Genomic DNA, 15,265 nt, shown 5'->3' with positions numbered 1-15,265 from the left:
AGGTGCTAGTTGGAAACAAATAATTTTAAAAAGTTGTTCTGATAATTCCCCCATTTGCTGGCTGGACACACATAATAATCCCAGATACTGCCCTTCTTGCTTGCTGGACAGAGATAGCCAGCGCCACCCAAATACTGCCCCACTTGCTGGCTGCCCAGAAGACGAGTAACCTAACCAACACGTGGCCGCTGAAGTGCAGAGTGGACGCAGGCATCCATTCCATTAGCTTCTCTATGCACTATGAAAGGGAAGGACCATTTTTCCCAGCAGCAGCAACAACAACCCCGCCCTTCCTTTTATAACGGGAGAGCGATCGGCTCTGCCCTCCAGTCTGACACCGCCCTGCCCTGTGACGCGACCAGCATGTCGCGCTGTACTGACGTCAGTGCAGCGCGACTGTCGTTCGCGTCACAGAGCTGGCCGGGCTGCAGGGGAAATTTGCCGGGCGGTCCGCCCGAGCAATAAAGCGGGGGAGAACACTGCCTGCATATGCTACCATACAGTTTTATTGGTAAAAGCTAACTCATGGTTAATGTGTTAAAGATGTTCAGTTCTACTCATGAAAAAAACAGCATTTTGCTCTTACCACTAAGCATGCACCATGTACTAAGACCAGTGTATGAAAATGTAAACCCACCAAATAAAAACATAATGCTTTTACAAATTCTGGCTTATTTATAGCATAGTTTTTACTGTATGTTTGTGGAACCTATGTTGATGGCTTTTTCATTGATCATTTTTTCCCCTTTCCCAGGGAGCTTGAAGATGTTCAGCAGCCAGCCCAAGTATGACCTGATAAAGGAGGTGGGCCGTGGCAGCTATGGGGTGGTGTATGAGGCTTTAGTTCGCAGGACATGCCAGCGTGTAGCTGTGAAAAAAATCCGTTGCCAAGCACCAGAAAATGTTGAGTTGGCTCTGCGTGAGTTTTGGGCACTGAGTAGCATCCAGGGCCAACACCCTAATGTAATTCACTTGGAGGAGTGTGTCTTGCAGAGAGATGGCACAGTACAGCGCATGTTACATGGATCCAGCTCTGCACTTTATCTTCCGGTGAGAAGGACGCAATCTCAAAATAATGGTTTGGCTAATTCAAATAGAGATTATCAACATATGTCATGTAATTTAATCTCTGTTATACACAAGGCTGATAACCTTTTGCTTGGTAGCATTTCTTTTTCCACATTATGACTAAACATCTTCCTCATCCCCCCTCTTATATACAAATTCTGCAACGAGATTATGAGAGCAATATTTGAATGAATGGCGAGCGGCCAGCCAGTAGTCAGTGTAGTGTCTGTTTCCCATTCACTGTACTGCTTTACTTGCCTCTTTTGTTGGAACATCATTACATAAACAATGGGTCTTATTGACTGACCACTGATTGTGATCTATTGTTGACATAATAAGACAGGCTCAGAAGGAACACTGCTGTGCAATATGCTAAACATAATAAAACATTTTTGTAATGAAATAATTTAATGGTGAAGATTTGTATTAAACAGTTATGGGATCCAATATCTGGAATGCTTATTACCTTGGGTTACTGTATAAGGATATTACTTTATTATTTTTGAGCACTTTGCTTAAAATCTGTTTAGTTCAGGGTCGACAATCCCTAGATTTTGATATAGCAGTCCAGCCTGGGCTTGATTACATTTAGAAAAACATTACTTTCCTCAGTCTGCTTCTCAGAATAATCTTTTTTTTTTTTTTTTTTTTAACTGTAGGTGCTTTCAGATTAATGTTTCTGTGTATGACACTACTGATCAGCAGCATTTTATTTTTACCTCTTGCATCCTATCTGGTGGACACTGCTTAATCTGGGTATAGAGACTGAGCACTGGAAAAGGCAATTTATTAGTTAACATACTATAATGATGCTTCCTCCCCTATATATCTGTCCTAATTCCAGTAAGTTTTAGATTGTTGTTTTGGAGAGAGGCATTCTATGGCTGCTGTGCAGCATTGCTGATTTTAATTTGTTTCTATGAGTTATGAATCACTGTAGTACTTTTGTAGGCGTTTGCACAAGCGGCAGTTAGAGTGGGACAAATGGCACTGGTTTCCGGTGGTTGTTCAGTCACAGTTTGCTCCGTTAATAAGAACTCCCAGTGGAGTCACAGAGGAGCAGGCATTTGTGTGCAGGGAGCCGCTAGCTGCATCCCAGGAGTTTGCAGCAGAAGGTAAGTGCAGTAACAACTTACCTGCAGGTAATCCTGCACTCCTCACTGTTGCCCTGTCACGGAGGTCTGTTCTCAGGCCCAGGTGACAAGGGTCTGGGGGATACACCTACAGCAGCAAGCTTCTCACCCTGGGTGTTTATGGCAGGGGAAATTGTCTCTTGGAAGGTGATATTTTCTCCATGGCTAAGCTTAATGGGACGTTCCCTCCCCACTTTGAAGGCATCATAAAAGGCTTAGGGGGCTTTCTAGTTCTGTTATCCAGAAACTACGAGAACCTTCAATGGTTAGGATCCACCTCTCTGTGTGGAAAATATACATTCTCTGATGTGAACACGGAAATCTGCTTACCAGTTCAGTCTTCCTTATCTTTTTTTTTTTTACTTTTAGCAGTCTGGCTTGAATCAGGAGCTTTGATTGTCATCCATCAAGGGTTCAATTTTGGCCTTTTCTATTGTGTTTCAACTTAAATTAGCATCCATTTTGGAAGTTCAAACCGTTATTCATGGGGTCATGAATATACAAACACCTTATATCACACCCGTTTCCCTTTTGGACTTAGATTTGGTCTTGGAGCCTCTCCAGAAGACTCCTTTTGAGCCACTGGACTCAGTGGAGTTGCTCTAGTTCAGATTTGGCAACCCTGTCATGTAATTCGCTATTGTTGAATTTCCATCATTTGTGTCCAAGTTCCATTTAAATAAGGAAATGTTCCTACCCGCCTTTCAGCTGGACATGTCTAGTTTTTAGAGTCCTCTCCATGTCCTGAATGTGATTAGATCCTTTACGAATTTACATAGATCTTATTATCATCATTCATAGAACAGATGGTCTCCTAGTTCTGTATGATGCTCTCGGTAACGAGATAACTTTCTGCTCTTTGGCAAGTGTTTGTGGCTGCTGAGAAACCTGTGCCAGAGAACATCTGGGCTCACTACTCGTGCTGTGAGTGCTTCCTGGGCAGTGTAGCAGGGGTCCTCGCTCTAACAGCTGTGCAAAGCTGCATCCTGGTGTTCTGTGCACACATTTACAGGTTCAACACTGTTGTTTCTAGTTATGCTTGTTTTGGTCTCGCTTTGGGAAATCCCAGAATAAGCAGTGTCCTCCAGATAGAATGTAAGAGAAATCAGGATTTTTATGTACTTATCTTAAAATCTATTTCTCGTAATCCATCTGGGTGACACTGCGGTCCCTCCCTTGTGTTGTGTTCCAATTGTTTCTGTTGTCTTAAATTTTGCAAAAAAAAATAAAATGGAGTTCCTCCTGGAAGTTGAAGGGGAGTATTTGTTCGCTATTTTAACTAGTTAAGTGCCTCCTCCAGTGTCAAGCCTTTATACCCAGAATAAGCAGTGTCATGCAGATGGATTACAAGAAACAGCTACAGTGGGTAAATAAGAATCTTGTATGTGTGTATGTATGTATATATATATATATATGTATATATATATATATATGTGGGTGTGTATACATAATCATTTTTTTTTCTTGTTTTCAGAACCTGGGTAACAACTTTCCAGATAAAAGATTAAAACGTATTTTCCCTGTTATGTTATATTAACTTCTGATTTTATTTATTTGTCTGCTGTCATCATTTTTGTCAGTTATATCTATGGGTCAAAAAAAGAGTAGTATTTTTGATGACAAGTACTATTCCCTTTCAAGAAACAAAACAATAGTTAATGACCAGTGTGCATATGCTGTTTTTTGTTTTCCTCTCCAGAATTGTACTTGTTCATTCCACAATATTACTTAGGACTGTATGTTCTATTTACTGTTGAATTGTACTGCAATGCTCTTTACATGAGAACTGGTTACCAGTCACCTTCATTTTCCAATTCTCTTTTTATTTTCTTGAAGTTGGTGGAAACCTCTCTGAAAGGTGAGATTGCCTTTGACCCACGCAGCACATATTGTCTATGGTTTGTGATGGATTTCTGTGATGGAGGGGATATGAATGAATACATCTTAACACGAAGGCCAAGTCGTCGAACTAACACCAGCTTCATGCTTCAGCTAAGTAGTGCCCTTGCATTCCTACACAAGAACCAGATAATTCACCGTGACCTAAAGCCTGACAACATTCTGGTGTGCAAATCCCGGGATGGTATAGATGAACCTACCTTAAAGGTGGCTGACTTTGGGCTGAGCAAAGTATGCTCCAGCTCAGGACTAAATCCAGAAGAACCAGCCAGTGTCAACAAAAGCTTTTTATCTACAGCTTGTGGAACTGATTTTTACATGGCGCCTGAGGTATGGGAGGGTCACTACACAGCAAAGGCGGACATTTTTGCACTCGGGGTGATTCTGTGGGCCATGCTGGAGCGTATAACTGTTATAGACCATCACACCAAGAAAAAGCTACTTGGCGGCTATGTGCAACTGGGTGCTAAAGTAGTTCCAGTAGGAGAGGCACTGCTGGAGAACCCTAAAATGGAAATCCTGCTTCCCATAAAGAAAAAGTCCATGAATCGATGCATGAAACAGCTGCTGCGTCAAATGCTTTCAGCCAACCCTCAGGAGCGCCCAGATGCCTTTCAACTTGAACTGCGTCTTATTCAGATTGCCTTCAGAGACTATACTTGGGAAACGTGACATCCGACCATTACAAAGAGTAGAAAAGGAAAAGAAAAAAGTATGGTTTGCAGGGAAGGTTGACATGGAAGTAGATTACTGGTTATTTTTAAGTCACATGACCAGCATGGTGACGCCAGTATACCGTACTTGTACCTGTAAAAGTTTAACATATGTAATGGTGTATCTGACCATACTTATTTTACCTCTCTGATATTCCCTCCTTTCATATGAAGTGTCCAGAGTTGGCTACATTACTGCATCTGTGGTAACGGAGGACATGTAATTTATGATCTCTATAGGTTTCCCCCATCATGCTCTTCAAGAGAATGGTTTACTATTGTGTAAAACTTCCTGGAAGAATTTGGGAATACCTCCTACAAGGCTGCTATCAAATTTACTGTCCCGTGGAAAGAGAGGGGATTTAATTTAACATTGCACATTACAATGGGATTACTAGACTTCCCAAAGAATGTATGTGTCCAGCTGCTGCTGCGTGAATAGACTGTGTGATTGCATGGATCACTCTGAATGTGTATTTATTAATACAAAGGTGAATTTTGCTCCCTGTCTCTATTGACAACTACATCTTGGTAAGTAGTCCGTTATCAGTTTAGTTATATATGGGGACGTCTGTCCTGTCCTTTTTAAGACACCCACTTACGTGCTACAAACGCTGAGGGCCAAATGTAATTGTTTGAGATTGAAAAAGTGCAGATATTTCTGCAATTTTACGACAGGATTTAAAACAGCATTTTTTTTAAAGACAAGTCCAATCTGGTTTCGACTTAAATACCGCAATTTTTTCATACTCTGACTCTATTACATTTGTCATTAGATGTGTTGTCAATAATAAAGGTTTATGACATCAGGAGAATGGGTTTGGTATGTGTCTTTCTGCCTTACGACAATGTGAAAAACTTTTTTTTTTGGAGACTTCATACTTGTATGTAAATGCTTTTTTTCTACTAAGAAATTCCATTTCCCTATGATGCTGGAACTGAACTGAAATGGGTAAAACTTTTCAATAGTCTTGCTCATCTACTACTTAGAGCATTGATTTTTGCACCCACTGGGGGCGACTCGATTGTTTTTAAGGCGGCTATCTATCTTGGGCGCCCAACTGAGCAATTAAATTGTTGTTCCTTTCAGGCGCAATAGCCGCCGACTCCGGCATTTCTGCTCGCACCCTCAGAAGAGTGCACGCAAAAATGTGCAATAAACCCATGGTTAGGGTGCTCTTACCAGGACTTTAGACTGGTTTAGCCATTTTATGTGGCTAAACTCGGTCTAATTGAGCGTGAAGATCGTGATAATTAATGGGCACCCATAACAATTGACTTGCAACACTGGGCGCCCATTTTTTCTCGCCGCCAGCAAAACTGTTAAATCTCCCTCATTGTGTACTACTGAAAAGAAGTCTGTCTGCTCATTTCCTGAATTCTAGAGGTGTGAAGAAAGAGAAAGTACCCTTATGCCTCTAATGCTTAAAACAAAAAAATAAACCAAACCATTTTCCACATACTGGGCGCACAACAAAAAAGTTTCAATATACCACATTGCTTTTATAATTTTTTCAAGTTTTTCTCATATATGATACAATTACAATATTCTGAGAAAAGACAGGGAAATGCGATTAAACATGTAAGTTATTGTGAAATGTTTGCTGTTTAATAAATTGTGAATAGAATTAATGTAGCTTGTGTCTGATAGTGTTTTTTTTTAGTATATTAGTGGTTTGCAAAGCGTGTTGCGATACAAAATGCACTGTTTGGTTCAGTTGTATTTTAATCTGCTTGACTGTTACAGTTTGTTTATTTGTAGCGTTAAAAAATAACAGTTTTAAATTTCATAAGTAGTTGGGTTACGCCCTTAGCCTTATATTCTTCCACGTGTGACAACACAGACTTTGGTCAGAGATAAGTGCAGGCTACCAAAAGCACACTGTAAAGCACAGACAGTATTTATACCTTCTATCTCACAAGGGTCCGTATTGGCACGTCTAAAAGTAAGAGAGAACATGTATTCACTATTTGCAAGTCATAACCATTTTCTAAACTCTTAAAAACAAGTATTTTACAATGTGCTACAAAAATGATGAGCTCTGTACAGTGGGTAAATAGTGCATAAAGAGAAGACATACCAAAGTAATACAGAATGTATAATAATACTGTGCAGAATTAAATGATGTAGCTGAGGAGCAGTGGAGCCTTCAACCAAGATTCTTTAAAGCGGTATTTTAAAAGTGTGGTATTTGATCTGGTGCTATTCTGGGCCTTTAAAGTAAATATTTTCTGTGAGTGGCCTTTCTGTCATGTCCTCATAAGTTTCAATAAAGGTTATAAATAATCTTCACAATCTTATTTCACCTGAAACCAGGTACATAATCATATGTAAAAAGAGAATACAAAATAGGATTTAAAACACACTCCTCAGGGACACCAATACATTCAAGTTCCCCAAATTGACAGACTAGAGGCTTTGTATCCGAAAATCTAAAATCCAATTACAAATACACATACTGAAGACTATGGGCTCAATCCAATTAGGTGCGAATGGCAAGTAGTGAGTTTGTTTCTTGAAACTCGCACACTTTGCAGCGAAGCACGCTCCCGAGAATTCTCCAATCCAATTAAAAATGCCTATTGGCTGCCAAATGAGATTTGCGAGAAATGCATGAAAATGTAGGGAGACCATCCTGGACCCCCCAAAATAGATAATTTTGTTAGCAGGACCGTATAGAAGGCTGTTTGTGGGCACTAGGCTAGGAAGGTACTGTAGGTTTTTAAATAGTGTCAAATGGCTGATTTGTGTTTTTTTTAAATGCAAGAAAATAATAAATAATAAAAATATTTATTTTTTTTTACCCCCAAAAATGACATTTATTGGACTAATTAAGCTAATTGGAAACTTCGAAATGCCTAATTAGTCATTGGGGGTGGGGGGGGGGGGGTTGTCCAGGGGGTTCAGCATGGTGTCCCCACATTTTAACCTTAAACTAAATATTTTTCCTTTCCATCTCTCAACCTCAGGGAGGTGCGAGTGGAAAGTTGCGAATTCAGTCTGACTAATTCAGTGCAAGTTGCTAATTGGATTGCAAAATTAATTTGCTATGCGAATTCGAAGTGAAAAACTCGCACCTCGCCATTCGCACCTAATTGGATTGACCCCTATGTTGTGTAATTTAGATACCTGGAGAAATTGTGTTAAAAGCTGAACTGTAATCAATAAAATCCTAACATAAGTATGTTTGCTTTCCAAATGATTGAGGGCAGAATGAATCAGAATAGCATCCAACAGTATGTCAACCTATTTGCCCTGTAGGCAAATTGACATTCGTCAATCAGCCAGTAAGCCATTTTTAATCTGCCCCAAAACCAACCTTTTAAAACATTTCTTAACAGCTGGCGTGATCTAGGAGGCGATTCAGACCCGGATGCAACATAGCTCACTTTCGCAACCGTCAGGGGCATGGTATGTTAATTCCGCGATTGCACGGCAAGGCTTAAGGACGCCCTCTGTCTTAGAGAGCGACGGCAGAGTGAACGCACGCCAATCTAAAGATGCCCACTTTTCTTTCGCAGCACACCTCATCTCCAGGAAGTGTATGCAATATCAGTAACATCGAGAGCCATCGGAGCTGCTCGTAGCCCTTGAGGTAGACCCTACCCTGCCACAAGCACTGCGATCACTGCAGGCTGAAATACAACCAGGTGACGTGTACAATGACGCCACCATGCTAATTATGCACGCCCATGAAGCGCCGTTGGAACACACAGGCACGCCTCCGTTCACACATCCACACCCCTGTTTTTATAGACCTTCCCCTGACACCACCCACAAACGGCACTATCTGTCACTCATTCAAAGTAGCGCTCAGTCTGTACTTCGAGCGCCCGATTCCCGAACTTTAAGATTGGCTTGCACACGCGCTGCGGCTTATGCGCAGAATGCGAAAATTGGGCAGCTACAAGCGAACACCGCGTTGTGTCCGAGTCTGAATGAACTCCATAGTACGGTAATTAACAACCATCAAGTTTTATTATTGGTGCAACCAAAGTGACCTTATAAGAAGATTATATTTGAGACAAAGATAAATTAAAACTCTCCCTAATCCCTCCCCCATTATTTGATCAGCTCATTCACTGAAATCTCACCCTGGAATACCGTGAGGGTCTGGTGCCGTCCTGTCATTAATACTACTCAGACTCTTCCTACATCTGACCTGTCCAAAACCAATATTTTATCAACTGACAATACCAATGTTTTTGTGGTGCATGTAATATTCTGCCTATTAAAACAAGTATAGAATTTGTTTAATTCCTGCTCTGCATGAGCAAATGTTGTAATCCCCCAATTTTAAAAGTTTAGAGGTATGATGATGATGATGTGGTTTGGGTTGTAAAGGTGTCTCCCTGTTGGATTGTCAATTTATTTCCTCAGTGAAACAATGGATATTGGGCCTGATTCAGAGCCAGACGCTCTGACCAGAGCGCTCGCTCTGAATCAGGGCCCTCCTCCATTAAAATGGAGCGTCCTCCTGGACGCTCGTATAGCTGTGGGTCACCACCCACTGCATATACGAGCGTCCAAAAAGATGGTCGCGATGGCCTTGACCATCGCGACCATTGGACTTGCGAGGGAAAAACCCTGGGAACGCCTCCGTCTGGCAGGCACGCCCACCAAAGGGGGTGTGCTGTCAATCAACATCGACAGCACGCCCCCTTTGGTGCGAGACCCGGAGCGATGGGAAGCCCGTCGCTCGCCGGTCTCGCGCATGCGCACGACGGAGCTCCCTCCGTCGCGCGCATGCGCAGTGGGGAACATCGTCCCACTTGCGAGTGTACTGACGCTCGCGAGTGGGTCTGAATGACCCCCATTGTTTATTTGTTCTGAGACTGCCCACTTTTACCTACAGTATGTAAGGTTCTTCATTGTATTTTGTGTACTTTATTTGGCATGCTACATTGTAAGATTATATCTACCTCTTATGTTGTAGGCAAACTTTTCTGGCCTTGCGCAAAGCGATTTCACAGAAGACACGTTAGGCTAACTTGAATAGTTCACACTGCACCAGTCCTGTGTGATTTGATTCTTCACTTCATAGAGGCGCAACAGTCTTGGGCTGGCTTAACTATAGTAGGGGGATACCACCCTGCGGCCTTCCTGTTATAGTAAAAACTAGCTCATTCTGTTTTGCGCTGTGGCTGGGTGAAGATAATCTGTGTGAGGGGGTAGTGAATGAGAATCAAGTCTTCACACAGCAATCAAAAACCCTAAACATGTTCAATTGAGCACCATTCTCCCTTATAGGAATCTTACTGTGCACAATTAAATCTTGGGTTTGGAACGCTCCACAAAATGAGGCACAGCTGTGGAGCTCTAGTGCATTTCAGTGTCATTGTCTTCATCCGATGCCTCTGTATGGTGGCTATTTTGCTTCACAAACCTATGCAACTCAGTGGAATTCTAGACACATTTATTGAGACACTGCGAAACCAAACGCAGCTATGATAGTTTGTAGTAAGCAAGTACATACACACCTAGTACCCATGTGGCAGCATGAATGATTACTTGCCTTTCTTGTTTGTACCTAATTAATCAGAAAACATTCTCTTGAACATTTTAAAGGAAGCTGTCTTTTTAGATAAGAGGAAATCACATTACATTTATTGTATTCTGAATATACAGGGCCTGTTTCACATTTAAATGTACCCCATGCTAGCTGCTAGAGAATGTTGTGTCCAGAATGTATAAGAACTACTCAGAATAGTGAGTGATTCTGATTGGACACCCACCACACACCCCAACAACACTTCTGCGTTTGCATTGTTGCCATCCAGTGACACACCGTCATGTGACCAAACTGGGCATACGGTCACAAAGATGTATATGCAGCCTGAAACGCATGCGCAGTATGCAACACATTGTTAGCTGCGGCCACACACAAAGTTGCATGTGACAATTGTAGATGCAGGCAGATCCGGAAGTTTACTAATATATTTTGCTGAATTAGGAGCCATAGAATGGAACAAGTAAGGTAGTTGTATAATAGAATTGGGACTTCCAGTTTTAACTATTTATATTTTGAGGATTTTAATGTTTATCTAATTTTTTTTGGTCTTTTTCTCATATAATCTGTTGTTTTTTTTTTTTAAGTTTTGCTTCAAGCATGAGCCTGACATAATGAGCCTGATTCAGAATAGCACGGTATGCCGATATGAGCGATGTTTTAAGTATTGCTTGTGTCCAAGTCATATTGCGTGTGTTTCCTGATTGTTACCGCGTGGAGGTGCGGAACGAATTTAGACGCAGGGAGTGTGAAATTCAGTGGGCGTTCCTGGGAGGTAACGGGGAGGGTGGTGGGTGGTTAGACAGATGCAGGTGTGTTGCTGGCAGCAGCTAAAGACAGCTGTGTCTGCATGCAACTCAGAATCATGCCCAATATATCATCTAGTTAGGGTGAAGGATTATAGGGTATCAGGAGAGAGTCGGGGTACAGGAAGTAGATACCTGTGAACAGAGTTGCAGAGAGTGTGACAATGATCAGGATGCTAGGGGAGAAATGGAAAGAATGACAAGGGATATTTCCATCTTCTGTGTACTGTTATCCTTTATTTCTTCCTGTCTTTGTCTCACTTTATACCTCTGTTACTCTCTCACCTTTTTATTTTTCATGCTGTATATACTTTATATTCCTGCTGCTATGCAGGGAATTTCCACTCCTAGTAGATCACATGACCTGGGCCACCTGTCACTCAAAGTTCCTTTCATTGCCAGGAATGTAGTACTTTTATAATAGAAAGGGATTAGCCATGTATAGTGGTAAATTAGATATCCCTGGAGTGGGCTTGGTGAGGTGATTGCCCCCTTCCTCCAGAACTGCACTTGTCAGGACGGATGGTACAAAAAGATATTGTCAAAATGGGTGACAGGAAGAAAAAGGGTGGTTAGAGATGTCTTGTAGATCCACGTCAGAATGCAAAATGAAGCTTGTAGAATCATATGCAAGTGGCAGTTCAGTGCCGGAACTTCCCACACCCTATTAGTACTATGGCACAGGTAGCATGGTAATGTACACAAGCTGACATGTTAAAATTAATAGTGTTGTGCAGTGTTGACCTCATAGAGTTAGACATAAACCCATGTTTGGGTGTAAAGTTGGTAACTCTATATTGCACATGCATACAATATGCGTAAGTGTGGGTTCCTGTGTAGACTTAGGCATATCTTAAACTCTTTAGTTGGTGTAGAGGTGGAACGGGGGGGGGCATCATATATGCCTGTGATGAAGGATCTCCGTGGAGCTTACCACCTTTCATACGTGAATGTGTTGAATGGAATATGTACTTTCTCCAGGGTCCATAGGGCTCCACAGGGAGACCTTTGGGTGTAGGTTGTGGATGAGGACACCGAGCACCACGCAGTTAAAGCTTTAGCTCCCAGGATGCACTGGTCCATCCCCCTATACCTCGCCCCCCAGGGCACCTTAGTTTCATTGGTGCCGGTCCGGAATCTGGTCACCATTATGCAGTGGGCTGCTTAGGCAGCCCAAATATCTTTCCTTTTTATGATTTGTTTATTATATAGTTTTCTGTGAGCACGCAGCAACAGACTGTCCACAGGACGTCTGCGCTGCCGCTCCGTAACCCCTCCGGGTGCCGCAACGCCAGTTTCGGCTGAGGATCTCGGCGGGCATCCCGGGGTCTTCGTTAGCCGGCCCCACAGACAGACCCAGACTGCAACCTGGACACAAGGGGACAAGTAAGGCGGGTCATTGCTAGCCGTGATCCACGCATTTTCAGTCATACCTTCTGTCTCAAGGTGTGTGGACACAGACTCCGTCCATCGTGAACCACTAGACCACCAGGGTACCTATAGAGCGGGAATCCAGCATCCTGGTGGGTAAACAATCAGCATGTGGAGGCCAGCTTTCCCCATTAAAGAGGCCCCTTCAGCTCAGGGTGTCGTTCCTTGGAGGTCTCGCTTCCCTGAGCTGCTCTCCTCCGACCATGCCCCCTCTGAGGTCTCCGGTGGCCATTTTCTCCAGGCACAGCCACAGGGATACGCAGGGTCCAGTCCCCCTACATACTTCTCCCTGGAGTTAGCGTATGTAGCTTGACAAAGACGCCAGAGCAGCGTTGAAACGCGTAGGTGAACTTCCTGCCAAGAATACCTGATTGTCGCAGACACTTGATGCAAAAAAAGACACACAGCCTCACTTCTCCAGCCATCTCTCTATCATTGAGTTTTGCTCCTTGCTGTACAATCCTGGAGCACCCGACCAGCTCAGCCGCACAGGCGAGTACTCAGCTCCTGTTTCCAAATCAGCTGGCACATCCACCTGCTCCCCATTGCATGCGGTTGGTTTTCCTTCAAGGACACCGCACATCAGCGCTCCATTCCTCCTGAATCCACCGGGGTCTGTTGCCGGAGGAGGACTTGATTTCCAGCAGGTAGGAACACTGCTGCTGCCGCAGATGCTATACGGAGATCCAGACTCCCGATAACAAGGTTTGAGCCTTCATAATGACACTGATTCCCACTGCTTAACAAAAACAACACCGTCTACCAGCGCTTCATTCCCCCTGAACTCACCGGGGTCTGTTGCCGGACGAGGAGTATAATCTCCGCAGTCAGGAATACTGCTGCTGCCGCAGAAGATTCACGGAGATCCAGGCTCCCTTCAATAAGGTTTGAGCCTTCATAGTGACACCGTGATCCCCTCTGCTATTTTTTCATCACAGGGACTTCGGCTGGTAGCGCTACCTATTACCACTTAAGGAACCTGTCCCTTCCTACTACTTCATATGGCTGGCAAGTATAGTTATACATTTTGAACTTGTTTTGAATTCCATCTATTAGAAACTACTGAGGACACTGTCTGTGTGAGATACAGGACTAAATGTTTAAGATTTTGCAACAACTTTGCTACAATGTCTATTTTATAATACATGTACAATCAGAGGTATACAAATTACTGTTTTGATATATTTTATACATTTGACAATAAAATATAATTTTAAACTACCGAACCTTGTTACATTGTATACACCACTTGATTTCCTGCTGCTTTCTCTATTTTTATGTTTATTTAATTATTGGGATTGACTAACCCAATCAGCTGTGACATATTAAGGTGTGTTATCCACTCATCAAGTGCCTAGGTTCTTTTTCCATTAAAACGCAGGCAGGCCTTCCTGTACCGGCTACTGTTACTGCTCACTCTACCCGCTCTCTGGGGTCCTTGTGGGCAGCTCGCCGTGGCGCCTCAACTAAACATCTTTGTAAGGTGGCCACGTGGTCCTCTGTCCGTACCCTTAGGGGGTTCTATGATTTTGATACATTTGCCTCTCAGAATGCTTCATTTGGGCGCTGGGTTCTTCTCTCAGCGCAGGAACGTCCCCACCCTTAAATGCCTGCTTTGGGACATTCCTAAGGTCTCCTTGTGGAGCCCTATGGACCATGAAGAAGAAAATGAGAGTTATGGTAAAACTTACCTGTTAACTTTCTTCTAAGTCCATAGGATCCACAGGGCACCCGCCCTGATGCACCTGGCTTCATAAGGGCTCTGTTTCTGGTCACCGGTTTCCTGGCTCCTCCGTGAGAGTGTGTTTCTTGTGTGTACCAGTCTTCCTTCTCACTTCTTCTCCAGACTTTGGCTTGTCACAAACTGAGGTGCCTCTGGCTTTGGGGCGGGGTATAGGGGAATGGACCGGTGCATCCTGGGAGCTAAAGCTTTAACTGCGTGGTGCCCGGTGTTCTCATCCATCACCTAGACCCCAAGGTCTCCCTGTGGACTTCAAAGAAGGAGAGTTAACAAAGGTAAGTTTTACAGTAACTGTCATTTTAACACTCATTCCAGACACTATTACTATAGTGTCATTCAAATTGGGCTGTGCAATGCCCATGTAACTTTTGAGAATTTAATTAACAATTTCCTATGGAAACTCTTGGTCAACTGTGTTCTCATTTATTTAGATTAAGGCCCTGATTCAGAGCTGCTCGCAAAAAGCTCTGAATCAGGGCGGCCACTTTTTTTTTTTTAAACCGGCCTCCTGGTCGCTCGCTAAGCTGTGGGTGACCACCCACAGCTTTTGCGAGCGGCCTGGTGACCATTGGGCTTGCGAGGAGACCCTTGTGGTAGGGTCTCGTCTGCCGCAAGCCCCAGTGAGCTTCCGGCTCTAATAGAGCCGGAAGTTCACTACTGACATCACTGGTGATGTCAGTAGGACCGCCCACAAACGGCAGGCGTTCCTTCAGGAACACCTCCGTTTGTCTGCCCTCCCCGCCTACAAAACGGGGCGAGCTGTCGATCAACATCGACAGCCGCCCCGTTTTGCTGCGAGCCCCGGAGCGAGTGAGTTCTCGCTCCCTCCCGGGCTCGCGCGTGCGCGCTGCCCAGCCATCGACCCGCTTGCGAGTGGGTCTGAATCAGGCCCTAAATCCCTATTTACTCTCTTTCACTTTCTCCGTATCAGGAGATTTTTTTGGTGTTACAGAAACTCATCGAA

The 15,265-nt window shown here is 43.4% G+C and overlaps 1 protein-coding gene across 1 annotated transcript; it reads left to right on the top strand.

Annotated features, from left to right (window-relative positions):
- The first annotated feature begins 341 nt into the window (after positions 1-341).
- PDIK1L (PDLIM1 interacting kinase 1 like) lies at positions 342-5,628 on the top strand. Its single transcript, XM_088442150.1, has 3 exons — positions 342-511; positions 755-1,050; positions 4,038-5,628. The coding sequence occupies exons 1-3, from the start codon at positions 490-492 to the stop codon at positions 4,770-4,772; spliced, it is 1,053 nt and encodes a 350-aa protein (XP_088298276.1). The 5' UTR covers positions 342-489; the 3' UTR covers positions 4,773-5,628.
- The last annotated feature ends 9,637 nt before the right edge of the window (positions 5,629-15,265 follow it).

The sequence above is a fragment of the Taudactylus pleione genome, unplaced genomic scaffold (genome assembly GCF_031769625.1).
Source record: "Taudactylus pleione unplaced genomic scaffold, aTauple2 ptg000305l, whole genome shotgun sequence".
Lineage (NCBI taxonomy): Eukaryota > Metazoa > Chordata > Amphibia > Anura > Myobatrachidae > Taudactylus > Taudactylus pleione.
This window is presented reverse-complemented; position numbering and strand designations above follow the sequence as displayed.

What these genes read in the sequence shown, in the direction of transcription:
- PDIK1L (XM_088442150.1), top strand. Translation starts at nt 490, where the DNA reads ATGCTACCATACAGTTTTATTG. An exon ending in GCTACCATACAGTTTTATTG is followed by an intron (nt 512 to 754) that starts GTAAAAGCTAAC and finishes CCCCTTTCCCAG; the next exon opens with GGAGCTTGAAGATGTTCAGC. An exon ending in GCTCTGCACTTTATCTTCCG is followed by an intron (nt 1,051 to 4,037) that starts GTGAGAAGGACG and finishes ATTTTCTTGAAG; the next exon opens with TTGGTGGAAACCTCTCTGAA.